The sequence below is a fragment of the Cheilinus undulatus genome, linkage group 9, assembly GCF_018320785.1.
Source record: "Cheilinus undulatus linkage group 9, ASM1832078v1, whole genome shotgun sequence".
Taxonomy (NCBI): domain Eukaryota; kingdom Metazoa; phylum Chordata; class Actinopteri; order Labriformes; family Labridae; genus Cheilinus; species Cheilinus undulatus.
The window spans coordinates 11,851,504-11,878,605 of record NC_054873.1 but is presented as its reverse complement, the minus strand read 5'-3'; the positions used below and the strand labels follow the sequence as shown (position 1 = coordinate 11,878,605).

Genomic DNA, 27,102 nt, shown 5'->3' with positions numbered 1-27,102 from the left:
TTGGGGTTTTTTTTTAAAGAAATTTTAAGGCATTTTCATTTAAAATTTTTATTTAAATGCTTGGGAATTTGATTCAGATTTTTTTGGGTGGTGTCCTTTGAAAAATCCAAGAATTTCATGTAAATTTCAGGGAATTTGATTGACACGCTTGCTTACAATTCTTAAGGTATTTTAATGGAAATTTTGAAAATTTTGTGAAATTTGGGTGGATTTTTTTTGGGGGGTGGTGTCAAGAATTTCATGGAATATCAGGGAATTTGTTTGGATGTTTAAGGGAATGCTTTAATTCATTGTTTTGGAATTTGAAAGGAAAAAAAGAGAAATTTGCTTCAAATTTTTGGGAAAATTGCTTGAAAATTTTTAGGACTTTACATAGAATTTGGGAGGAATTTAGTTTAAATGTTTAGGCTTTATGATCAGGTTTCTCCGCCCAGGTCTCAGGAGGTTATAACAGTTGAAAAAAACCCAACATGGCACAAAAAAGCAGTTTTGAACGTAAAAAAAGAGAAATTTTAAAATGCATTACAAAGGAAGGGATTAATCGCAATTAACAAGAGAAAATTTACGATTAATTGCAATTAAAAAATGTTATCTTTTTACAGCCCTGACAGTCATTTTGAAAGGTGTAAAATAGACAATAATTTATCAATTAAACTGACTTTATTTTAAGGAGAATCATTACCAAAACTTGTAGCACCAAAACAGCAGAAAAAGCTCAAAGTCTGGCTGGTAGAGCTGCTGTACATCAAGAAGAACCTCATCTTACAAGTAAATCTGCAGTAATGACACATTGTACAGCAGTAAAGCACTAAAACTGCTGATAGTGGACAGCTTATTTATGAGGTAATGTCAAATGTACAAGACACATATGATTAAAAGTTTCTCCAAAACAAACACAAACTTTCATTTAGAACTGAGTCACCAGGCTGTGGCTCAGTCAGGTTAATCAATAGTGCTGATAGGAACTGAATGGAGGGGGGGATTTCTCTAAAATAAAAACTGAAAATGTCTACTTTTCTTGTGACGTTAAAATTCTTTTTTGACACTGTCACAAAATTTTTATATTTGCGCAATATTTTAGCTTCTTCTTACCGTCTGAGGTCGCTGCTGGACGGTGGTTCCCTGCTCAGCCTTGCAGGGGGGCGTGGCTTCACTAGGAGGGCTGGAGAACAGGATCAGGTCATCTTTGGTGCGAGAAATCTGCAGTGGAGGATCAAGAGTGAACACAATGAATATTAGTGAAACCAGGGTGCTCCTGCAATGCCAATCTGCACAAAAGGTGTTGGTATTCTAAATAAATCTCTGGCTGGAGATGAGTTTACATTACCTTCAGCGTCATGCAGGGCAGGTTTAACTGCATTTTAAGGTTTACCCAATAACATTTTTAATTGCATTTACCCATCTTTGATCACTACACTGTCCACTGAATGACAGATTCATGGGGTAATTTTCACTGACTGTTGGGAAACAGTAATAGAAATAATTCTTGTCAAGAAATATCTTAAGAATCACAAGTTAAAAGCCAGAATTATTTTGACTTAACGGCCCTGGAGCTACTTGAACAAACTGTAGATATTATTACCATAACAGTGCAGGGACTCTGACACACAGTCTCTATTTTTAGAGGGATGACAGTGAATAATTAAAGAGCGGTGAATGAGTCAAAACATGTGAGCTAAAAGCCAAGTGTTTGGTGTAATTAGGGCCCATGTGGCATCTGAATGGAAAAACGCTTCACTGAGATGTTGATGTTGTATTTTGAAAGACAGAGGCACACAGTTGGAATCCACATTTGCTTGGACTCATCCATCTCTTTATCTTGATCTAGTAATGCTAGATCTGAACATTTTCAGAGGGTTTTTTTCACAAGTTAAGTTCCAGAGCTGGTTTGACATTCTTGCAGCTGCAGGCTTCACTATGCCTGCTTATTTTCGTTCAAAGAAACTGTGTTGTCCCAGGGAACACTCTTAGGAAGTTTAGAATGGGACAAAACCCTGAACATGGATCTTAAGTTCTAATAAATCTCATCTAACAGTCTAACTGACTGTAAGGTGTATATTCCTTGTTTAAGTGTGACTGTACCTTGCTGATGTCTGGCTCAGACTTGCTGGAGCACATCGTCTGCAGCTCTCTGATTAAATCAGTCTCATCATCAGAGAACACAGACAGACCCATAGGCTCCCTACAAACACAACAAAAACACATTTACAGACAAATTTAAGGCTCATAAACAGGTATGTGTAACATCACAACACCTGCTTGCAAAAAAATAAAAAGCACAAAATGCTGTTTCTCAAGCCTTTCATTTTTAGCTGGCTAAAATATCTCCCAAAGTGCTTTATGTCTCTAAGTTCAGAACTACTTTTGTGCCATATAGACTTAAAACAAAGCTGTTTTTTATGATTCATTCTGAGAAATTACAGTTTCAAAGTCTAAACTTGTGGAGAAAGATTTTTTTCAAACATGTCAAGGTACAGATTTAGGACTTTAACCTCAAGTATTCATCTCTACTCAAAGTAAACCCAATGAGAATTATAATAATTTCAATCAGAGGTTAAATGTGCTTAAATTTATAAATGTTTTCTGGAAATAGTGGCTATTGTGATGTGTTTACTATAACCATCAGAGTATGGGTGCTCTCCGGTATCATCCACTAGACAGCTGTACTGCATGATACTATGATTATTTCTCTTCATAATAATCAATAGAAAGACACAAACCTCTGGACTTTGCCATTAGAGATGAAGCTGACATCAGTGCTAGACAGAGAACCTGCAAACACAAAAAAGCACACAATTTAAAAAACAAATAAATACAAATACAATTTAAAATTATTGATATAATTTGCTGGATTTTTTTTAAATTAATATTAAAACCTAATAAATCATTACAATTAATTAAGATGGTTAAGAATTTCATAAAGACCACCATTAAAATAGACCTACCTCTGCAGTTTACCACATTATTTTTAGGTAATGTAGATTTTCAGACAAAAAGCAGTGATAAATACGTATTTGGCATGTTGACCTGTAAAAAAGCTTTTATTAGACGCTGCTTACCTTTGAATTTCTAAAATATATAGAAATTTTCAAGGAATTTGTTCCCATGTTTGGGGGAATTTTTTTTTCATGTGACCTTGTAGGTTTTAGGGAATTTGCTTTGGGATTTTGGTAATTATTGGAAACTTTTCAGGAATTTAAAAAGGATTTGGGGGGAAAGTTTTGAGGCAAAATGATAAAGTTACATTGAAATATTTAAGGAATTTTTGAAGAAATTTTGTGGTACTTTTGTGGGAACCTTTCAAAAAAGGTGTTTAAGAATTTTTCATAGAAATTTTAGGTAGTTTGTTTGAAATTTTAGGGAATTTGTGTTGATATTGGACTTCCTTTTCAAAGTCAAGGCTGAGATTTTAAACTTATCAGGTACTACTAATTCCAAAAAATGGGAGAAAATATAGTTAGCATTTCAATAAAAGCTCAGGTCTCAGGAGGTTATTAACAGTTCAAAAGGAACTTTTAGTTACTAAGGTCTGAGGGTTAAAAAAAGACAATAAAGGCTGAGTTGCAGAGGAAACTCAGCTATTTTTCCACCTATACACTGTTTATTGATGACTGTCTTTCAGAATTAAAAAGAACTGAAAAATAAATAAATAAATATTTTTTTAATTAAGACTAAGCTAAGACAAGACTGAACTTATGGAATTAAGTAGTACATAAAAGTGTTTAACAACCTTTTTTTAAAAGAGCTAACAGACGTAGAGAGCGTCAGGTGTTCTGGTAGATTGTTCAAGGTGAGGAGTGAGGAAATGTCGAGCTGCCTCAGCCTGCTTGGTTCTGGGAACAGTGAGTAAACCCGTCTCAGAGGACCTGACAGGTCTGGATGCCTGATAGGGGACTAAAAGATCAGATAGGTTTTTTGGGCCAAGTCCTCATAGAGAACATGAGAAATTTCTTTAATCCAAAGTTTTGACATTTGGGGGCTACACATGAATAAAGGAAAAGGTTGTTTTTTTTTTTGTTGTCCATTTTTGTTTTTTGTTCATTATTGTGTGTCAAAAGACAGATTATTGCAGCATGCATGTGAAGCCTGTCAAACAACGCCCCCTTGTGGATAATAAGAGCTCAAATAAACCAGTATCCTCTCACTGTGAGTAGCAAACTGATTTTTGAGCCATTTTACAATGACAAATCATCACATTCTGTTTATTTGTATCTAAAGTTGTCTCATAATTGTAGTGTACTTTATATTGTCTCTTCATGTCTTTTATTTGCTGTGAATAGTCGCTGAAATCTTATGATTTATACTCGAAAAGTTCAGGAAAGTTTGTCATGAGTTTCTGTCATGAGTTGGAAAAGCACTTTCCTTTGTGACAGAGGGACACAGCTTTACTGTCCTTTCCTTTCCAATTAAAAGAAAACAGTCCTTAAATAAATCTTTAAAAAATGATAATCACTGGAATTTCACATCCACTTGAATAAGTGGGATCAGAGCAGCCATCTTACCCTCTCTAAAAGAGCCGCCAGAGCTCCAGTTTAAGGCGGGGCCTCCTTTCTTCCGAGGGCTGGTGTTGGATCGTCTCAGTTTGCCAGCGTCCCGTCCTTTCCTCCCTCCACGTCCTCCACTTCCACTGTAGGAACCGATGGCTGACAGAGGGAAGGCCCCGCCTCTAAACTCCAGCAGGTATCTGTCCATCTCTGCAGGAAATTTTGAAAGTGCTCACATCACTCAGTGAGACTGAATAACTGGTAAACATGAATGAACCATGGTCGCCCACTCACCGTGTCGAGGCAGAGGACAGCCTGGGAGAACGGCCTTGTTGACCAGGATGCTGAGGGCGGCCTTCACTACAGCCTGCTGCCCGGCGCTCAGCCCACAGTTGCTGGGAGACAGTCTCTGCAATGATGGAGAGGAGGGAGAGGAAGAGGAGGAGGAGGAGGAACGCTTGGCCGTTACCCGGGAGATGATGGCTTCTTCCACACGGGGGACGACCACGGCGTTCCAGAGCCGAGACAGCCATCTGAACACAGACACGAGGACAAACATTAGGTTTCTCCTGCTGCTCTGACATCATTTTGCTCTCGACACTCGAGCAGCACTTGTCCAATGAGCTGAATAAGAGAGAATTCATTACGAACACATGAGTTTAGAATAATTATTTACTTGTTTAAACCACATGCCGTTAACCTTCTGGCACACTGAGTCTTAACTTCTGGAGAAATGAGCGATTGGCTTTTTATTGAGAGCTTAAGATAGATATTTTAACATGAGTGGGCATTAAATTACAATTTCACACACTTTCTCCAATCCAAGCCCTTTAAAAACCTTGAACAAAACTCTAAAATTTCAAGCACTTTAAAAGATTTCAACAACCTGTGCAAACACTCACACACCAAGACAAGAAGATACACACCTGACGACTGCCTGTGTGTTGTTTGGGACTACAGGACAGGACAGAAAGTGCTGCGGGCCCAGCAGAGCCTCATGGGTGCCGAGACGGGACAAACAGGCATTGAGCTGCTGCCAAACCTGGCTGACCCACAACACCGACCGCTCCATGACGCCCTCAGGTGACCAAACTCCTGTCCCCATCTGAAGGAGAGGTAGGAAGGGATTAAAGCTTGGCCTTAAATGCTCTTTACTCAGTTTTAAAATAGTTTTCAATACATCACTTCACAGTCCTTTATGATTCAGTGCAATTTTATGATTGCTTTTTTAATTTATTTTTTATTTTTAGTGCTTTGCCTCTGTAAAGCACTTTGGATAGCTTTTATTGAATGTGTGTGTCATATAAAAGAATACTGGCCTTGTCTTTTGTCTGAATTATATTAACGTGATGAAAGATGCTGCAACATAAAGAAGGTTTACCTTTGATATTCCTCAGATTTGATTAATTGAAACAGTCGGCATTGCAACATAAAAGCTCTGGTTTAAAGTCAAAGTGCCAAATTATTTATATGGATTTGTTTTGAATAACCTTTATTCAAATTTCGTCACAAAAAAAGGTTTCTCATAATACTTGAGATAAAGAGAGTGTGATATAAAGTGTGATATAAAGTGACCTGAATAAATACTTAACAAAACATGTTAAATTCTTTATGGCAAAGTTTCTAACTTTTATTGAAAATGTTTTTTTTTTTTGTTTTTTTTTGGGGGGGGGTTTGGGTTTTTTTTTTTTTACAAGGATGGGTGAGGATTGTTGGAACTAAACTGCACATGCTGTAAGCTGTACATTAGTTACACTCTAATAACAAATGTTTTGCACAAGGACAGATTCTTCATTATTGAGGATACTGATACACAGCAGTGGGCATATTTTATTCAAAACTACAACTTTATTTATCTGTTCACAAAGACGAGCAGTGAAAACGACATCAACCAGAACAACATCAAGTCTCAGATGAAACTAAAACCTCTCTCTGACCTTGTGAAGCAGCTTCCTGCGGAGGTGCCTTCCCAGCATGCCGTGCAGCGGCTCCTGGTCCCAGCGCAGCGTAACCCAGCGGAAATGCTGCTGGAGGCGGAGCTCTGATCCCTGCAGGCGGGGCTTTGAAAGAGTGCCAATCAGGAAGCTGCCAACACGGAAATGATGGGGACCTGAGGGAGGGATAAGAGCAGTGAAAGAGGGACAGGAAGGAGGATCAGTTTTCATTATCTGTTAGTTATGCAGGTACTGCCTACAATATAACAGAGCGTTATTCAAATGACAGCGTAAGTTCTTAATGCAGGTTCCTTAAAGTTATAGGTATTAGATTTGACACACCATATCAGAAAACGACTAATATTGGCTTATGTCTTGCAGAAAAAATAACAAGCATGACATCATAAGCATGACAAAGATTTTCCAGACAAACTTTATTGTGTAGCTGTTTGTCACGAGGCTAAAGATCTTGGCTCCAAGTCGGTTTAAGGCTGCAGTTTCAACAGCCGTGGATTGGCTAGAGCCCCCTAGAGCAGTGGTTCTCAACCTTTTCAGCCTGCGACCCCAAAAAATAAAGGTGCCAGAGACTGGGGACCCCCACTATACCTAAAGGTGGTTGAACACAGCCATGCACAATTTGGAATAGTCATGTGCAGACAAGGTCGTCCATAAGGGGGATAAATGGGAGAGCTTTTTGGTGCTTAGCCAAACTGGGGGCCAATGGAGGTCAGCAAAACCATGGTCCATTGTAAAGTTAAGCTGTGATATCCATATTTCATATTTAACCTGAAAAAAAACAACTCTTATCAAAGAAAAAAAACTAAGTTTTAAATCATTACTGTAGTAAATAACCTTCTTAAAAACGTAAATCCCCTTTGTTTAAAAAAAAAAAAAATTAAAATGCTTTAAAAATTGCTATAATGGGTAAATAGTGGCAAAAAATGGTGGAAAAGGTGGTGAAATTGGATTTTAAAAGAAGCAGAAATAGAAGTGGCAAAATGGGTTAAAGTGGCAAAAATGGTGATAAATAGTGGTAAAAGGGAGTAAAAAAGGGGCTGAAATGGCTTTGAATTGGCAAAAATGGGTGGAAATTTGGTGAAATGGGATGAAAAATTGATATAAGCTGGCAAAAAAGGGTTAACCAAGAAAGAAAAAATAAGCAGATATTGGAAGAAATTGATTAAACTAGCAAAAATGGGCATATCAAATGGTGAAATGTGGTTAGAATGGGAAAAAATGTGCATAAAAAGTGGTTAAAAGGGGTTAATAGTAGCAATAATGGGTCAACAACGTTAAGCTTTAGTGGCAAGAAAGTGGCAATAAAAAAAGTTGTGGAAAGAATTTAAAACTGTTAAAATTGGTGGGAAAAAATTATGAAAAGGGGTAATGAAATTTGACAAAATTGATGTAAAGTGGCAACAGTGTTATTTGAAAAATATTCTTCATTTTTTAGGGCATCTGGAGACCCCCTCTCAGTGTCTGACAACCCCCAAGGGGGTCCCGACTCTAAGGTTGAGAACCACTGCCCTAGAGTAACTTGATGACTAACATCACTCAGGCTTTGTCAAAAACTTTCTGCAGTCTGTGCCAACCCCAAGTGAAGTTGTGAAAAATACCAAGGGAATAAAATGAATTTCAACCAAAAGTAAATGGTTCTGGTTTTCATGTTGAAGCCTGGCTCCTGTGAGTCGTACCTGTGTTAAGAAGCAGCGGTGAAGCAGGGCTCCTACTGTCCAGACTGTTACAGAGATCTCCCAGCAGGCCTGTCAGAGACGAAGCTTTCTCCAATCCCTCCAGCAGAACAACCACACAGTGACCACCTGGTACCCCAACAACTGAGCCCAACGCTGGCACCAGGAAACCTGAGACAAGGAGGCATGAGGTAACTGTAGGATCACTTCTTACAGTGAAAGTGTTATGAGCAAAGTAAGCATACTGTTTCTTCACTGTAATCATCATTGTTACTTTTAGGATATTCACACCTATTATCAGACATGCTAGTTAGCTTCTGCATATGGGCACTGACAGCCATCTTGTGATAGCTGACTTGCTTTTTGTATCTGTAGCTGAAGTTAAAAATTACCAGGACTAGTTGGCATGTATTTTACTTCGAGTACTTGTACACTTAACATTTTTCATTCTTTATACAATGTTTCTCCTACTTGCATGAGAAATTATGGGAATTTAAAAGATTCTGTTTTTGTTATTGTTAAGTAATCTCTCATTTACTACGTATGCTTATTTTTATCATCATAGGATCAGCCTAATCCTCTCAAACAATTGTCCTTTAATCATGCAAATGTACTGAAAACATCCATCACCATTTCCTTGAATCTGAGGTGACGAGTTAGACAAACTGAACTTAATGATGGGGCATTTATTTCTATTCATATGATCAAGAAAAAACATTTAATTTTCATATTGGAACCAAAATGGATGCTTCTTCTTTGCTGTTAGATTCCTGAGTCAACACTCCAGCTGAAAAGAGCCTGCTGCACCATCTTTTTTCTAGCTTGCCTATCAGAGCAACCGTTACTAAGGGGCGGGACTTTGTATTGATCAGGTTTGGATCAGTTTCAGCTCTGAATGACTGAATGGATACGACTGAGAAATCCAATTTCTGCTCGTGTGTAAGCCTGTATAAGCTGCTCATGCGTGCCTGTTGTATCATGAATGTGCTTACTGTAGCTGAGTGTAATTCTCTGTCAGCGTGTGAGCCATTCATAAATCTGCAGGTCTGTGTCTTTGTGAATACGTTTGTGTCCCTACCACATGTGATGAAAGTGTCCAGCAGCTGCCCTTTGGTCAGGCTCTCCTCCACCTCCACCCGCACCACGTCACAGCCGAGCCCTGCAGCCTCCTGCTTCGACTGGTGGAGAGAAGAGAGAGCGAGGGAGACGATGAGTGAAGAGAGAGGTAAGAAGGGAGCACGTTGTCATGGAAACAAAAGAAATCTACTACTACTATGCGCTGAGAGAAATGGAGCAAGAGCAGAATTTGAATGAGCAGAAAGGGCTTTTCCAGGCACGTCGCTGCTGCTGCTGTGAGTACAGAGAAGATACGGCTGTACAGGAAACGTTATCTTCTTTACTTCTTTGTACATTAAGCATAACGACACCAAACCTGCTGTAAAAGGTATCTGTGTCAAGATTAAAAGCACCAGCGCTGACATATTTCACTACCTGAGTTATCTTTGAGCAGCAGGTTTAGTGAAGCAGCACTGACCTGTCCAGCATGTGTGTAGACTTTTACATCATGTTACACTGACTCACTGTACTGGTTGCTGTTTGCATCCAGTTTCTGTCTCATTGCATCACTCTGTGCAACAAAGCTGCATTGATTTTCACAATTAAAAGGTCAAACTAGTGGAAATATGGAAAATATTTTGATCACAGACACCTGTGTGATGAAAAAAGGGTCCTAATTTAACCTCTCTTGTTGATACGAAGCAAGGCCAATGAATGAATCTGCTTTGATATGACTTTAAAGGACAGGTTTTACCGTGTGAGAGATGACTGACAGCTCTCTGCTCCACTCACACTTACATCACACCTCATGCTCTTTTCACTGATGGTGGGTGCCACACAGTTTTAACATGAAGGCCCCTGAAGTCCTGACTTGAAAGGCTGGAAAAGCCCCATCAACCCTAACATGATTAATGAAAGATGGCTGCCCTGTACAGCAATAGTTGTATTGCTTGATACACTCACACCACTTCATTCAATCCCATAGCAGCCACCAGTGCATGTAGGCATGCAGACATGGTCAAGACAATAAGCTGGTGCACAAACTGAGCATCAGAACGGGGAAGAAAGGTGGTTTAAATGACTTTAAATGTGCCGTGGTAGTCTGGCACACTTTCAAGTTATTTTACACCAAATTCAGAACCTTTCAATCAAAAGTCTCTGCAGAGATTGAGCCTCATCAGACCAGACTAAGCTTTGAGCCTGTGTGAACTGCAGCCTCACTTTCCTGTTCTTAGCCACAGGAGTGTCAACCCAATGTGTTCTGCTGCTGCAGTCCATCTGCTTCGAGATTCGATGTGATGTTTTTCAGCACGGACCAGTCTGGTGATGACCTCTGCCATCAACAAGGCTTTCTGGCCTAGAGAACTGCTGCTCAGTGGAAATTTTCTCTTGTTCAAATCAGTCTCTGTAAACCCTAGAGATGAAAATCTCAGTGCATCAGCAGATAGTAAAACACTCAGACCAGCCTGGCACCAATAATAATTATGTGTTCAGTGTCACTTAAATCACTGCTCTGGTCCACTCAAATGCTTGGTTCAAACTTCAGCATATCGTCTTGACCATATCTACATGCCTAAATGCACTGGTTCTGTCATTTGCTTGGCTAATCAGATATTTGCATTAATAAGAAGTAAAAAGGGTAAACTTAATGCACTGTTAAACCCGATAGCTCTCCAGACCTCAAATAAATTGAGTTAACTTTACTTGACTGTATAAAGTTATTACTAAGTTTTATCAAGTGATGTTTTATTGCAGGGCGAAGAAAAACATTCAACTGTTTTTTAAAGTAAATTCTACTTAAAGTAAGTAAGTAAGATCTAAGGGCTTGGCTGCCAGTTTGCTGATTCACACCACTGTCCAGTAGGTGGAGGTAACCAGGTTAAAGCAATACTCAAACAAGAAAGAAAAGAAAATTTAACAGTCTGAGCTGTCTTAGCTTGTGCTTGAGCCAAGTTTGCCCGTGCTGTACACAGAAGTGAGGACAACACAAAATTCAGTGATTTTGGGTACTTGAGCTCATTATTTTTATCAATTTTAATTAAACTGTTTGACAGTCATCCCTTAAATAACCAAAACAGCCACATCAGCCCGGTTCCTCACAGTTGATAAAACACACTTTTAGTTTTAAGTTAACAGCATTGGATCACTTTAAGTTTTTTTGCATTCTACTTATTTTTTTAACAATCATCTCTTAATTTGCTTAGTTTTCCCCAGAATGCCCTCAGGCATTACACACAAGTACCAAGTACTTAACAAATGCTGTTTTTCAGTGAGTATTACTGGAGTATCTTTAACTTAAGTGCAAAGTGCACAACACTAAAAAAAAGTTGTTTACTTTTGTAAATGCAAGTAACATTATCTAGTTTACTTTACTGAGGTCAAAAAGTTACTTTACTATGTTTTCTTAAGGTGATCTGTTTGCATGAATTTTTAGAGTAATATTTACTAACTTGATTTTACAGTTTAGAGTGATCAGAAACTGTTTATTAACCTTTCTGATTTACTGGGGTGTATATGACTCAGAATTTTATCAGTAAATTTAGATCTACTATGCAAAATAAAGAGGTGTTTATGATTCTTTACAGTTTAGAAAAAAATCTAAATTTTGCACAAGCCTATCCATCTTGTTTCCCCAATGTGTGCTGACAGGCAAAAGTCTGAACATCTAAAAGCTTTAACAGATACAAAAAAAAAAGATAAACAAGAGAAAATACATAGGAAGGAATAAAAATAGAAACAATGGGTCTAAAAAAGCTGTTTAAGTAAAGCGACACCATTGAGGAAGTGAATAGACTAACAATTAAATAAAGCAGTAAACATAATTATAAGACTAGAAAAGCACTCAGAGAGCGCAGACCTCCGCCATTAGCCCTATCTCCCAAAAGTAAAGAATCCTTTAAACAATTCCTAGATCCAGATGGTTAACAAACAAACTAACAAACCCTGCTGATCACATAACCTCCTTGGCGGAGATAATAGGGAGAATCAAAGAAGAATATTTCACATCAGAAGATGTGAAGCATATATACAAAAAAGAAAAAGTAAAAAAAGAAGATAAAACAATAAAGAAAGATAAGAGCAAGAAATCAGATAAATGTCTGCAGACAAAAAGAATAAGGGTGATCCAATCAATGAAGTAAAGGAAAACAATCTTTGAAAATGCTGTTCAATAGAAGGGACTCTATAAAAGTGAATTTTAAGAAGTAAATATTCGAAGAGGTAACTGCTTCCCATGCCTTATCTCCTTTGGAAGGTCATTTTCTAATTCTGCATAACGCTGCAGAAATGTGCATTAAAATGTATGCAGCAAATGTGATCTGTTCAGAGACACAGAACAAAATATGCCATAATGCACCCCTCTAACCCATAGGCAGTCATCTTATGACAATTTAGCTATTATCTATGTCTGTAAACAAACGCATGCTAGTTCAGCTAAAACCTGCTATAAGCAGTCATCTTTCAACACCAGCTCCATTCTCACTCCTTTAGTTCCTCGTCAGACTGTATAAATGGCAATGCGAGGAAAAGAAAGACTTTCCAGGAGGTCCTTTATTACTAACCTCAGGCTACTGACTGTTCTACAATGTGATTGTGATTACAGCTTCCTTGATTGGAGTTTTGCACTTGTGAACGTACCTTGATGCAGCGAGCAACCATGCTAGCAATGTACTCCTGACAGCTGCCCTCAAGCCCCTGAAAGATGAGGTTTCCATACTGTTCCACCTGCACAGAAAGAGTGACAAGGGAGGAATCAGTAAGATCAATGTAAACTGAGAATAAAGTTAATGAAGGTGCAGCTTCGTTTAACCCTCTTCAGCATTGTTTCATATCTTTATAGGCCTTATTTTGGAGTCAGAGAGTTGTGACATCTATAGAGAACAGCCATGTAGTTTAACGACTGCACTCTTTCACAGTCATTGAATAAAGCTACTGAGGAACTTTTAATTTATGACAATGCAGAATGTCTTGTCTCTTTGCTGATCTTGCTCTGACATCTGTACAAAGACATCAGAACTAATTTAGGTTTTCTCATGACAAAAAAAAAATCTCAAAGAGGATTTCAAGAGTAAAAACTCATGAATAAGCAAATACGTCTGAAAGGAGGAAAATACTCCATTCAAATCTCTCCTTTTCCTGAATTTCTTTCTCATAATTTGCTGTGCTTCCTTTTAATGCTTTTCTTTGATTGTCTTTTTGTGTTGTGATATTTACACCTTGCATATTCATAACTCCCAGGCTTCCTATTGCTGTACACTACTGTGAAGTTGCCAGTTTTTTATATTTAGTTGAATAAAAAGGAGTTGTTCAACTGGATGCACTAACTAATGAAGCACAAGCCTGGATTATACTTCTATAATGCCATGAGAGAAGCAGAAGGTGGTTTAATGCTGCTGCAGATGTCTCTGTAGGTTACAGCAGACAAAAGTACTGAATAATAGAAGAATTTTAAGATCAAATATTGTAAAAACCTGAGCAAAACGACTGTCAGAACACAGACTGATAGCTGACAGTGATATTTATACTAGTGTTGATCAGTTTATTAATTTATTTACTTATTTACTCTGCGGGAAAGTGCACATTAATGAACATGGACATGTAAATGTGCCAGATTGTAGCTATAGGCTACTTCCATCTGTAGTCCCTGGCAGGTTGATGGTATACATATTAAAGTGTACATCAAGCATGTGCATGATAAAATTAATAAATATTTATATAATCTGACAACACATGGAGACCAAACAACATAAACAGTACAAAGACCTGCAGATAACAAGACAGAGGGTGGCTATATGACTTTGCTTAAGACTGACCAGGAATAAAGTGACCAGCTCAGTTAAAGTACATAAGATGTGTGGTGGTCCGGAGGGTCTCCATGGATCAGCAGAGTTAAAAACATGACTCGAAACAACTCGTTACCGTCACACTGCACGTTCAATATTTGCAGGGAAGCTCAGACGTTTTTCACGAGTCACATAAGCACACTTTTGTGAAGGTAAGAACAAATAAAAGTTGTTTAGAGTCCCACCTTATAAATAAAGCAACTCCGATCTGACTTCGAGGTGTACAGGTTATGTCCTCACGTCAATGTGCATCACCATAGTAACCAAAAGCATTTAAAGAAACAGCAACAGAGAGGCGATCATTACAGGTGTTGAAGTTTATAAGACAGATGGTAAAGTGTTATAGTGCTGATGTGCTGATGTACTGCACATGGTTATAAATGTGCTTGAGGAAATTGCACGTTTTCCCTCAGCCTGTTTATTTAAAGTGCTGATATGATTGCACATGGCCCTATTGACAGAATGTGCATATATAAACGTGTTCATACATGCATTATTGCACAGGGATGTCATACACAAGTTATCTATGTAATTTTGTACAGAAGATGCATACAAAGTTGTATGCAAGTATGCACGCATAGAGATAGTAAAATGGTTAAACGTGGTCACAATTCTGGTTTGCCCTGAGCCACACTTTCAGATACACCTGAGCTAGTTAATGTTAGCTAATTAGCACTTTGTGATGAAGAATTTCTTGCCCTTCACTTACCAAGCAGCCGCATTATTGACTCGAGAAGACTGTGAATTTATAAAACTGACTATCATCCTGGCATCAGGTTTAAAGAGAGGGATCTCAGGATGCAGATGGCCTATTGGTTTAGAGCAGCCCATGTATGCAGGCGGCCAGGGTTTGAGTCCGGCCGGTGGCACCATTTCCTGCATGTCTCTCCCCCACGCTCTCATCCCTGTTTCCAATTCTATCCACTGTCCTTGTCTATCAATAAAGGCATAAAAAGCCCAAAATATATCTTAAAAGAAGAGAAGGATGTCCACTACTGTAGATATACCAGTAAGTTAACATCACTAAAGTGAAATTCTGGCTGGGACTTCTTTGGTTTTAACACTTAAATGGTGTTCTGGGTGCTGTGCAAAGGTGCAAAGAGCCCAAAACTTAGAATACAGTTTAATATCTGATTTTCTGCAGTTGTCAGGTGATGCAAACATGTGTATTTCTTTTTCAAGAGATGGAGAATTAATACAGTAGCTACTACTGTCTAGCACTTTTTGCACGCACAAAATGGTTTTGCAAAGTTTCTGAATTCTTACGTAATGCATTTTTTTGACTGCAGCATCAGGCTGCAACATTAAAAAAGACAAAAGTGAAGAGGGTGTGAATACTTTCTGAATGCACTGTAACCTGTTAATTCTCTCTCTTTAAAAGCTCTTTTTCTGACTTGATTTAAAAAATGCAGCATTAAAAAACAGCAACACAAAGCTGTATTCTTACTCTTACTTTTGACATTCACTGATTAATGGATTAAAAGGTTAATATTACATGAATTCATCAATATTACAATAGAGGAAGCCTAATTTTCTTTAACTGTGCTGCATGCTGCTGCAGTGATCCAAGCTGTGAAACATCTTTTACTGTACGAATGAAGAGGCTGAGGATTAAAGCTGCGGATCAGTGTCAGAAATGTAAATCAGTTATCAAAAGTGGGATTTAATTTATTTTTACAGACTGCTGGATAAAATCTCATCCCTACGGTTCTCTATGTACACTCTCATTGATGTTTGTCAGTATCTACATGTCCAATCAGGATCTATTGCTCCTAATATGACAATTTAGGGTGACAAAATGTGCCTCGATTTCCTAATGCTCTTGTGTTTTTAATCTCTACACAGCCAGCAGGGGGCGGTATAGCTGTTGGGAACAAATCACCACTTAAATCCTCTGTTTCCTTTCATCTGTCCATCACCTCGTCTCTCTCCTCTTCTCATCTGTACCGCTCTCTCGCTGCGGTCGTCGAGCTTCCTCTCTATTTTCCTACGTCTTACTCATCTAATCCCTCAATCCCTCGCAGTCCTTTGTGTGTGCTTGCATGTGTGTGTTTGTGCATACCAGGCGGACGTAGTTGTGCAGCAGCGGCAGGGGGAAGAGGTATTCCAGAGCCAACTCATCGAGACACGACTCAGACAGACCTGTCAGAGAAACACAAACACGCACACGGAGTGAGTTCTCACAATAAATCCTTGAAATCCGCTCCGGTTTACATGCTCAGTGTCAGCAGCTGTAAGACGCCACAGCTCCACAGTTACATCACACAGCTGAGGGCCTCAAGGTGCCCTTTCTGGTTCAGATTCAGACTGTCCTGAAACTTAAACGCCACAGGTTCAATGCCCACAACATTCAGCAGTACTCTGTCCTCAGCTAAAGGCCTGCCATGAAGAGAAAGTAATCACTATTGTCAGCTAATAAAGCAGACTGAGTGGTCAGACAGTGAGGTTGTTTACTCATTAAATTGCTCTCAGTGCTTCATATCAGAGAGGAGGATGAGTTACAGCTTTGAGAGGTTTTAATCTACTGCCTGAGGAAAAACATGCTAATGCCTGCCTCATATCAAACCTCTTTTAAAGTGATTACAGAGGACATATTTAAAATCATGGAACAAGATCATTAGCATTACATCAGAGGTGTTAATTAACTACATTCTTTGGTGCATGGCAATCAATAAACTCAGTCCAAGCTGTGCTTACTTAAATCTTTTCTTACAGTTTCAATATCAAAATACACATTTGACCAGAGTGCACAAGACAAGATCGAAACAAGACTATGTCCATAAAATCAATTTAAAAAAATCATCACAAGTTCAGACAGTAAAATTTAGTTAACAAATAAATTTGACAGCAAAAAACAACAGGTGTCTGCAACTCTGGTTTCAAAGCACCGCAATGCAAAAATCTCAAATTTATTTAACTGACTTCTAGTCAAAATAAATCCTTGTTTGTACTAAAAAGTCCACTGACAAGTCTGGAATTGTTTTAAATATCTAAAAATTAGATGTTTATCTGAATTTGTCAGATGATTAAGGCCTAAAATAAGAACTGAGAAGCATTTCGGACTAGAAATAGGAGTTGTAGTAGTTTGTTAAGATGAGTTTTTCCAGATGTCTGACACTTGAGACATTTCGATAGATTTCCAAGGAGGCATAACAACCAAGACCTAATGGCAGCTGTTTTAAGTTAACTCTTTAAAGCCTAAAACCTTAAATAATAGCCAGAGAATGTACATTTTTTTTTTAACTGAGATGTTTATTTTACCTTCTACTGAAATCCCAAATAAGAAAAATTTCTGTACAATCTCACATATTTTCTTTTATCACATTTAAGGCATTAGACATTTCTGGAAATTTTCAGAAGCCATTTTTTGATCATTTATCAGATTGTATACAAAGGTTTTTAAGGTAATTATTGATCATATTGATAAGACAGAGGTCTCACAAAAGTGTGTATCAATTGATATGCACTTTTGCACATCATCACATTTAAATATGATACAACTTGTGTAAAAGGGTTAAATTACAACATCAATTAAACAGGAACTGTTTAGCATTGCCTGAACAAAATTCAGTAACAAAATACTCAAAAATCAGAGCTCACCACCATGATTTAACAAACAGGTTTAGTTGCTAAAGACCATAAATATGCCCTCTTAACTCTCAGTAAAAACCCTGTAGCTTGAGACTTTTAAACGCCAGGAGACATCACCATCCCCTCCTCTGCGCTCCGTCTCTAACAGACACTAATGCTTACATTTTAATGTGATGCTAAAGGGACCCAAGACCACATAGGGACTTGATGCTTCAGAGCCACTTCAATACAAACAGTATGCATCATTATGTCAAGTTCAGATTGTTCTCTAAGTCAGTCATTCTCAACTGGTGGGCCACAGAGCTGAATGTGGGAAACAAAATCATCACAGTTTGTGAGGCACGTTTACATTTTTTTCCTGTGGTTCAAATTTTGACAGTAGAAAAGAAACCAAAAAAGTGTTTGACAGAATTTTTATTGTGGAGTAATGTGACATTTTTGGGGAATTTTCCCTGTAAACTGTTATGGGAAATTTAAGTAAGTGCCTCAAAAAGGTTTAAGAATTTTCTCTACATTTCCTGGAGATTCTTGTGGACATTTCCCAAGAAACAATCGGTAATATGCTCTTTACACTTTTCAAGTAAATCTAAGGAGATTTCAAAAAGACAAAGAAACTTCTAAGGGTTTTTAAACAGTAATAATTAATACTTTACACAGAACCATTCGGCAGTGGTTCCAGTAGATTTAAAGGAACATTTTAGGCATTTTTACTGGAAACATTAGGGAAGTTTTGGGAACCTTTACTGGAAACATTTTTTAATTTTATTCGTAATGTGAAACTTTTGGTTTATCTTATATGACACACTTAAGGGTATTTTCTTCAATCTCTTTGTTTTGTACTGTCAAACAGCCCTATGTTTCATTAAATACATCTGGCTGTGACAAAGAGAAAAAAAAAATTGGCTCATGAATGCGCATTGAGGAGTTGGTTGTGGGTTATTTTCAGTGTAACCACTGCGTCACTTTCTGTGCCTCTCTACCTGTACTCCTGAGCGCCTCATTGCTCCTCTCTGTCTCCTGCCGTGCGGCTCATCAGTTAGCTGCATGTTCCCACCATTTTGTTCTCACATACACGCGCAACCTACCAAACAACAAGATCTTTGACGGATGAGAGCTCATCGACCAACTAACCAACTGACCAGCCACGTGGAAGGTGTCAGCCCTCATCATATCATATCATACCATGTGACATAACACGATGCAACCCAATATGATGCAGAACGATGCAACACAGCATGATATGACACAACGGGATACTAAATGATGCAATGTGATGTTCAAAATGAAATGATACACTGCACTACGGTATACATGTGCAATTTCAGGAGATGAAACTACTACCCACTTCATTTACCTTGTTTTTTGTACAGCAATCATGGACCAGAATCATCTTTGGGATTGGTAAATTTCTACTTTATAGTAATACAGTCCTATTCTTTTATTGCCAAAATTAATGAAAAAGGGAAAAATGTGGAGGAGGGATATATGCAGAAAAAAAGACAAAAGTATAAAAGGCGCATCACTGTAGGACACTGGTATTGATGACATCAGAAGAGACACACAAACGATCAAATTATGAAGGAAAAACACACTGGCAACCTCTGATATTTGTCATACTGCAGTATTTCAATAAAAGACACCTACGTCTGCTTGAATGTGTCATCAGTGAATGACGCACATCAGTCTGATCAGCTATTCACTATCACTGTATGTCTTCATACAAATAACTGTTAATTCAAAACAACCCCAATCCAACGCTCAATACTAATGCTGATAAAACTTTCTCTGCTTTATTTCTATTTTAATGTGTCTAATCATGGACCTTCAGGATGTATCAAAATGTTTATAAAATTGCAATATGACCAAACAGCAACCTTAGTGCTGAAAAAGGAAGCCAATGCAGAAGTAGATAGAAGTAGACTGTCTGCTAAAACACAGTCCATGTTAAAATGCAGGTTTTTACATCTTCAATGAACCTGTTTACAGCCAGGTTAAAAAAAAGAGGCTGTGGCAGAATAGTTTCATGGTTTCATGGGTAGACACGGTATAGGGGGGATATTTTTTTTGTATTGTGTTTCAAAAAGAAAAGAGTTATGCATTATTAGGGGCGTAGCTGATATGACCTCAGGTCAGTATAGGGGAGTTGTTTGTCAAGAGGCTGAACCCCTGCCTCAGTTCTGCTTATTTGCATGTTTCTAGACTGAAAGTTAGTTTGAGACATTGCTTTCAGTTGGCTTCAATAACCACATGGCTGACATCATTCAGGCTTTAACCATTATAATCTACAGTCTATTCAGTGCCATTTTTAAAGGGCAAAAGCTGCAATTCAAGAGCTGTGATTCTTCTGGTTAAATATGTAAGAACAAAAACCTTTTATCACTTCTGCCAAGAGATGTTGATTTCTGAGTGTTGATTTGGTACAGATGCTGACAGAGTCAGATCACTGAGGACAGAGTTGCACTGGCATGTATGAACATGCCAATTCAGAGTTCCCATCCTCTTCTTTTTCCAGGACATTTTCAGTGATACTTTAGCTACTTTGATAAGAACACATTGTGCCCATACACCTAAACGTTCCTTTTTGTACAGGTCTAATTCAAAGGCTGTGCAGTCAATGGCTATAACCAGGAACTCAGATATACATTGCCAATAAAAAGTATTCACCCCCTTGGATGTTTAACCCTTTCATTGATTTATAAATCAATCATGGTCAATATAATCTGGCTTCGGGACAAAAAAAATCACTTTAATGCCAAAGTGAAAACAGATTTCTAAAAAGTAATTTCAAAATAATAATATGTCATGTAAAATAAGTGACCACATGAATATTCACCCCCTTTAAGTCAGTGTTTAGCACTTTCACCTCTGGCTGTAATCACAGCACTGAGTCTTTCTGGATAGGTCTCAATCAGGCTTGCACGTCTGGACACTGCAAATCAGCTCCATTCTGCTTTGCAAAACTGCTCAAGCTCTGTCAGGCTTCACAGGGATTGGATTGTTGTCTTTAAACTATTTCTGTGTAGCTTTCGCTATATGCTTCAGGTCATTGTCTTGCAGGAAATCTTCTCCCATAGTTCACTTGCAGACTGAATAAGATTGTCCTCCAGGATTTTTCTAGATTTTGCCGCATTCATTTTAAACTTCTAACTTTACAAGCCTTTCATTGCTGGCTGCTGAGAGGCATCCCCACAGCACGATGCTGCCACTGCATTATTTTATGTCTGCCAAACACAGGGGCAGATCCACTAAGATTTTTTGTTCTATGTCAATAGTGTGAACTTTAACGCCAGAATTGCACCTGCACCTATCTCGTCTTTTGCAACTTATCCACTAAAAAATTAGCACTGATTAAATGTAAAGGAAAAACTGCTACCAAATTTTGATTAATATTTGTTCACTCACTTATTTCAACTTACCTGTTTTTGTTTAATTGATATTACTTTGTAGAAATCTGTCTTCACTTTGACATTAAAGAGGGGATTTTTTTTGTAATTTTCTGGTCAAAAAAGCCAAATCACATTGGCCATGATTGATTTATAAAATAAATTAAAGGGTAAAACATCTACGGGGGTTAATACACACAATAATCTATTGCAGTTAGAAGCCTTTCTTGCTCGCAGGAGGCAGTTCCATAAGTGTGGGACTTACCAGGAAAGCTATGAATAACCCTTGATTATAACAGTAATAGTACTTACAATAATGAATTGGCATTTACAGTCTTTTTAGCCACTTATTTTCTCTGAAATCACTCAAAATCTCACTGTTCTTATATGTATTACCTATGTTGAATATTCTGTGTTCCACAGTGCATGTAAATATCTTTCTTTTTAGAGTAATTAGGGTATTATGCTAAAAAAAATGGTTGACTTTAACATTATTAAGCCCTTTCAATGTCATCTATTTAGGGGAACTCTGATAGGAAATTAGGAAACTGTTTGAGGATTTTTCAGGTCATAACTCTTTTTTCAATGTTATTCCTGATTGGAAAATTGATCAACTGCTTTCTAGGTCTTCCAGGAGATATTTTGCACAGTCATTCTCATAATGTACATGATGTCCTTTCTGAACATTTGAGAAAACTGAGACAAAAAGGGTAAAAAGCACAGAACAAGTAGAACATTCAGGTGTAAAGTATTTTTGGATCATATGTTATTTTTTTCTCCAAGGCCAGTGCTGTGCTGTGAGTGAGAGACAGTTGTACAAGTTGAAGGTGAAAGCTGAAACTCTGTTTTCTGGCTCTGAGCCATCACTGTGATGGTGGGCGGATGGACGGGCAGGTCGATACGGAGCTCTGAGTCAGGACATCACACAAACACACACAAAGATACACACTCATGCACCCCTATCCCTCTCCTATTTGCAAAGCAAGACGGTCAGAAAGACGGAGAAGAAACGAGCAAGTCGCAGAAGACGGAGGAAAATGAAAAAAAGAACAAGAAAAGGCGGGGAGGGGAGAGATGGAGAGTTTGGCTGCAGCTCTGCCTGATCTTCACAGTGCCAGACGATTGTTCACTCTTCTTTTTTTCCTGACTCACTGAGACGAGAAATGCAACCAGATAAAGGAATAGAAGGAGTGGAGGCAGTAACGGCAGACAGTAAGAAAGATTATTCCAATATCTGTGGAGGGCGACAGTCTGCTGCTCGGGGCTGCTGCTGAGACTCATCTATTATCATTAACAGAGCTGTCGGAGGACCTGTTCTGGATCCATGTTCAGCCCTGTTATGGTCCCAGGTAGGGCTTTAAAAACGCTGTAGAACAAAGATTATTTCTGGGTTACCGCTTCGATATCTCATCTCTAAAAAAAGGCCCCTGTTCAACATTGTTGTGGCAACAACACTTAACACCAGCAGTTCAACTGCACTGTAAGAGGAAAAGCTTTTCTATATCTGGGGATGCTTAACTCCAACAATCTCCAACAACACAGAATTTATGTACTTTTCTTTGTTTAAATAATAAAACTGGACCACTAGGCAATGTTCTCCATACACTTACAGAGAGCAGGGGCATAAGTTTTTTGTTGAATAATAATAAGAGCACTGAAAGTCTTTCTTTTTACTCTTTAACACCATGAGTAACCTCTACAGTCTCTGCTGATGACTCTTAAAGCAGGGGTCCTCAAATAGTGGGCTGGGACACGAGAGTTGGGTTCTGCTTTCAGTGGCTTCAAAATATAAACCTGGAGAAGAACTGCTGCAAAAAGTCTGTAAGGTATGGAAGCCCTAAGTTGACATGCATGAATGTATTTTAATTTACTTCACTTTGCTGTGCTAATGCGTACATTTTGGTTGTCCTTCTGGGATTTAGCTATGTTGTTATTTTGAGATAGCAAAGCTGATTTCTTTTGATACTGTGTTAAATTCAAATATTTCTTCAGAAACAACCAAAATGTGCACATTATCATGGGAAATGGAGTCAAAGAAAATGTGCACGTCCTCCATGTTGGTTTGTCTTGTCTCTTTGTTCCCTTTTTGCTCTAAGGTCAATTTTTAAGCAAATAATTCAAAATGGACAGATGCTTTTTAAAGATTTGGGTTGCTAATTCTCATTAAGGATGTGGTGACAACTTTCCTGTTAGCTGTGGCCACAGAAAAACCTCAAACTGAGCAAGTTTATAAAGCCTGGGAGGGTGCTGATGGTCCTTGCTGGACACCATACTGCCTGCAAATCTATCATCACCAAGAAAATTAATGATAGCTAGGGATGGACAATACCAGAAAGGATGCTGATATCAGTATTGGAAGATATTAGCATAAAACATTAAGCAGATATAAAAATGTCTGCCAATATTTACAAATGATATAATTTCTGCAAATATTGGCCATATCTTTGTGGAGTTTAAGCAGGACCTAACCTGACATGCCAGATGGACTGTTTAATCCATTGTGTGGATATATTTCACTTTCATCTCAACTAATTGCTCTCCTTTTCTTGCAATAACAAGAATGATAATGAGGTAATGTCTTAAGAAACTGTCATCATTAAATCATGGGGAAATGGGGTGTAAAATATGTTGATGTCCTGCCTCTTTTTTCACTCATATTTTGTTCCATAGAAGATCTAAACTGCAAAATTATTCATTCAATAAACATGGGTTCTTGATTTTTTTTTCAATGGGTTGTGATTTGTCGTTGAAGAAACTGGTGGGTGCTGAGCTAGACCAGTTGAGAACCAATGCCCTAGGCAGTGTTTCCCAACCATTCTTCCTTGGAGCCTTTCCTTATCATATGTCCAAGCTTAGCGCTACACTGGTGGCAGCCATTGCTATCAACTTACAGTACAAACCTCACCCGTAGCTACAGCCTAGGTCTCCTCAAACAATGCTGATCGGTCTGAACTGTGTTCAGTTCTGCACAAACAATGGATTTGCCTGATGACATCCATCTGCTATGCAAGGTTAACCCTGTCCTACTTCAGATGAAGTTTTCTTTGTTGATCCTTAGTCCTTAAACTTTAAAGTCTGTTCAAAGGACTGAAGTTTCAGGCCTAAGCTACTAATGATAGCACAACTGACTGACCCTACAACCACACAGCCAAAGCAATCAAGTCCATAATATGCCTGTACAATGACCACAACCATGGACAAGAGGATGAATGCCTTCATCAGAGTGTTCATCTACAACCACCTCATGCACAAGATACTGTGTTGATATTCTTGACTAAACTGTGGTCAACGAGGTTGCTGAGTCCTGCTCTCAAGCACAAAGTAAGGAAGGGGGGCAAGGTCAAGTACGAGGAGAGGTAACGACATTTCAGTGAGGAAATTCTAAATATTGTACCTTTAAGATATTCATTTTCATTTAAAGTTTTTTTCAGCCAATAAATAATAATTTTCAGCTTTTTTAAGGTGAAAGGTAAAGAAAGGGAAAGAAAGAGAAAAAAACTCACGGACTTGTCCAAAAGTAAATAAATCACTGATGAGCTAAATTTAATGATAATCAGCCGACTCTGCTAACAGTTTAGAACAGATATATGTCTCTCACTTTTACTAGACCTGTAAGGTATCAGTCCAATTTAAATCTCATCCCTGTTTATCATCATATTACATTAAAGTTTAGTCTTAGACATAAAAAGGAGGATAATTATTACACTCAGAACCTGACAGTGGATGCTAAATCTGATTCTGCCTGATTATCATCCAGTCATAACACTTATTCTGATAACTGTTCTGTCTGAAATGTTCATCATGCCGGGTGTCTCAGTAGGCAGCTCCTGATACATCACTGCCCACACTCCAAATGCTTCCAAACCAATTTGTCACCCTTTCATCCACCAAATGGTAATTGCTATGATCAGTGATGGTGGCTCTGATTTTTCTGGGTTTTGGCTCGGTGCTGCTGAATGAACAAGGACAACGGGTTGCCAGGTTTGTACCTTTGAGGCGGACGGTGATGCACTGGCTCAGAGGCTTTCTGACCAGATCCCAGGGTGAGAAGGGCAGCTCCTGACCTGGCAACCACTCAGTGTCTCCTGGAAGAAAGAAGAGGAGACAGAAAGACGTTGAAATGCAAACTAAAATACATTCAGAGCATACATAATTGATGATATATGCATAAGTTATATGCAGCACCATGTAAAATTTATCAGTCTGTACTTTACAATGTAGGACAAAGCTGTGCTCTAGTTAGTCTTGTTGTGTTTATTTTAGTCTTCCCACTTCAAAACCTTATGTACACATGTAAATAAAGCATAAATAAGTCATAAGTTTAATGAAACAATGTTAATTAAAATGTAAGCAATTTATGGTGCCCTTAAGCTTTGACTGAAGCTTTAGTGGTTTAAAGCTATCTTTTCTACATCAATATTTTCATGCGAACACCTTAAATAGATATTTATTAAACATATGTTTATCTGATCTAAAATGAAGACAACTTAAAGGTCTGCAGATGTAATGAGAGGGCAGCTAAGATATATACTCTGAGAGAGAAATGCTACACAGTCAAGGAATCACCTTTGCTCTTCACTGCACCGCTCAGAGTCATGTCTGTATTTATGAGTGTACTGAGGAAGGGAGAAGGTATTGAGATACTGGAGGAGTCATTGAGAGGGAGAAGAAGCAACCCAGTGCTCAAAATGAGCTTGCATTTTCTCATTCTGATGAGGCTGATCCAACCAGTTTGCCTACATTTAACTAGGCAAAGCCCAAAGGGAGCAGCAGAGGGAGTTCAAATCTAGATTTTACACAAAGAGGAATGGATATTAAATGATGAGACTGTGCTTTTGAGGATAAAACCACATGCTCTGTTGCTGTAAGTTTCCAATAAGTGGCATCTTTATTCACTGCTATCTACAGGCTGAAGCGCATGTGTTTTGCTAAGGCGCCAGAGGATGATTAGCTTCAAAGTTGAGCACCTCATGAGCTTGAAATTTTTGGTGAAATTGAACAAAAAAGCAGCAAATCTTTCTGTACATTAACTGAGGTGTATGAGGATCACTGCATGTCACATTCACATGTTTGAATGGCACTTAAGATTTTATGAAGGCAAAGAGGATTTCCAAGACGATGAATGTTCTGGGCGCCCATGCTCATCAAAAAAAATCTGAAAACGTTCCACGAATTGAACAATTTGTTCAAAATGATCAACGACTCAGAATAATAATGATAGCAGAAATGGTCTCCAAAACTTCTAACCCAAAAAGGAAAATTTGAAGCAAATTTGTGGAGACATTTGGAACAAACTGAAAAGAAAATTCTAGATGTGATTACATGCATTGAAAATTGGATCTTCCAACACAATCCTGAGACAGAACAGCAGGTTCCAGAAGGGTCAATGGTGGATCAACACGATTACAAACAGGTTCTAGGAAAACTGTGAGAGAAAGTCTAAAGAAAGAGACCACAATTGTGGAAATTTTTTTTCCCGTCTTCATCAAGACAACGTGCCAGTTCACACTGCGCTCTCTGCAAAGCAGTTTCTGTCCCAAAAACAAATCACAGTGCTTGATTACCCTCCCTACTCACCTAATCTAGCACCGTGTGACTTTTTCCTAAGATCAAATCTCTGCTCAAAGGTTTAGAGTCTGTGTCAGAAGTTAAGAAAAGAACCACAGAGGTTCTGAGACAACTGTCTGAATAAGACCTACTGCACTGCTTTGATCAGTGGAAGACACTGACAAGTGGTTATGTTCAATAGAATTGTTTTATAGCATTAGTCTTGTTTTTTTAATAGCCACATCACATTAATTAAATTTGATGATAGTTCCAAACTTGAACACCTAACAGTTTAAATTCTCTATTTTCTACTTAAAACTCTAAGAATTTAGCAACTGAAAAGGAAACAATGCACTTGAACGCCAAGCTTGTCTACAGTTGTGGTCTCATTCAGAGCAGAGCAAACAGAGCACAGCAACAGTAGGACAGTTTGGGCTTAATGTTTTTCTTTAAAAGATGTTAAAAGACAACTCTACCAGAAACTCTGCTGACAAGCCTCAGGAGACTCAGCAAGAGAAGAGCCATGACCAGTAACTGCAGGGCTAAAGAAGCTCTAAAATTGGATGATATTTCTA

At 38.3% G+C, this 27,102-nt stretch overlaps 1 protein-coding gene across 1 annotated transcript in view; it reads right to left on the bottom strand.

Annotated features, from left to right (window-relative positions):
- cttnbp2 (cortactin binding protein 2) overlaps nucleotides 1-27,102 on the bottom strand; it is a 150,293-nt gene that overhangs the window by 2,762 nt on the left and 120,429 nt on the right. Inside the window, exons 11-22 of the mRNA XM_041795646.1 lie at nucleotides 24,970-25,065; nucleotides 16,069-16,148; nucleotides 12,802-12,888; nucleotides 9,188-9,287; nucleotides 8,113-8,280; nucleotides 6,422-6,594; nucleotides 5,411-5,589; nucleotides 4,779-5,017; nucleotides 4,503-4,694; nucleotides 2,721-2,772; nucleotides 2,083-2,182; nucleotides 1,093-1,200 (exon numbers count right to left, since the gene is read on the bottom strand). Of these exons, the coding sequence (XP_041651580.1) occupies nucleotides 1,093-1,200; nucleotides 2,083-2,182; nucleotides 2,721-2,772; nucleotides 4,503-4,694; nucleotides 4,779-5,017; nucleotides 5,411-5,589; nucleotides 6,422-6,594; nucleotides 8,113-8,280; nucleotides 9,188-9,287; nucleotides 12,802-12,888; nucleotides 16,069-16,148; nucleotides 24,970-25,065 (1,574 nt within the window). The remainder of the gene's footprint in view (nucleotides 1-1,092; nucleotides 1,201-2,082; nucleotides 2,183-2,720; nucleotides 2,773-4,502; nucleotides 4,695-4,778; nucleotides 5,018-5,410; nucleotides 5,590-6,421; nucleotides 6,595-8,112; nucleotides 8,281-9,187; nucleotides 9,288-12,801; nucleotides 12,889-16,068; nucleotides 16,149-24,969; nucleotides 25,066-27,102) is intronic.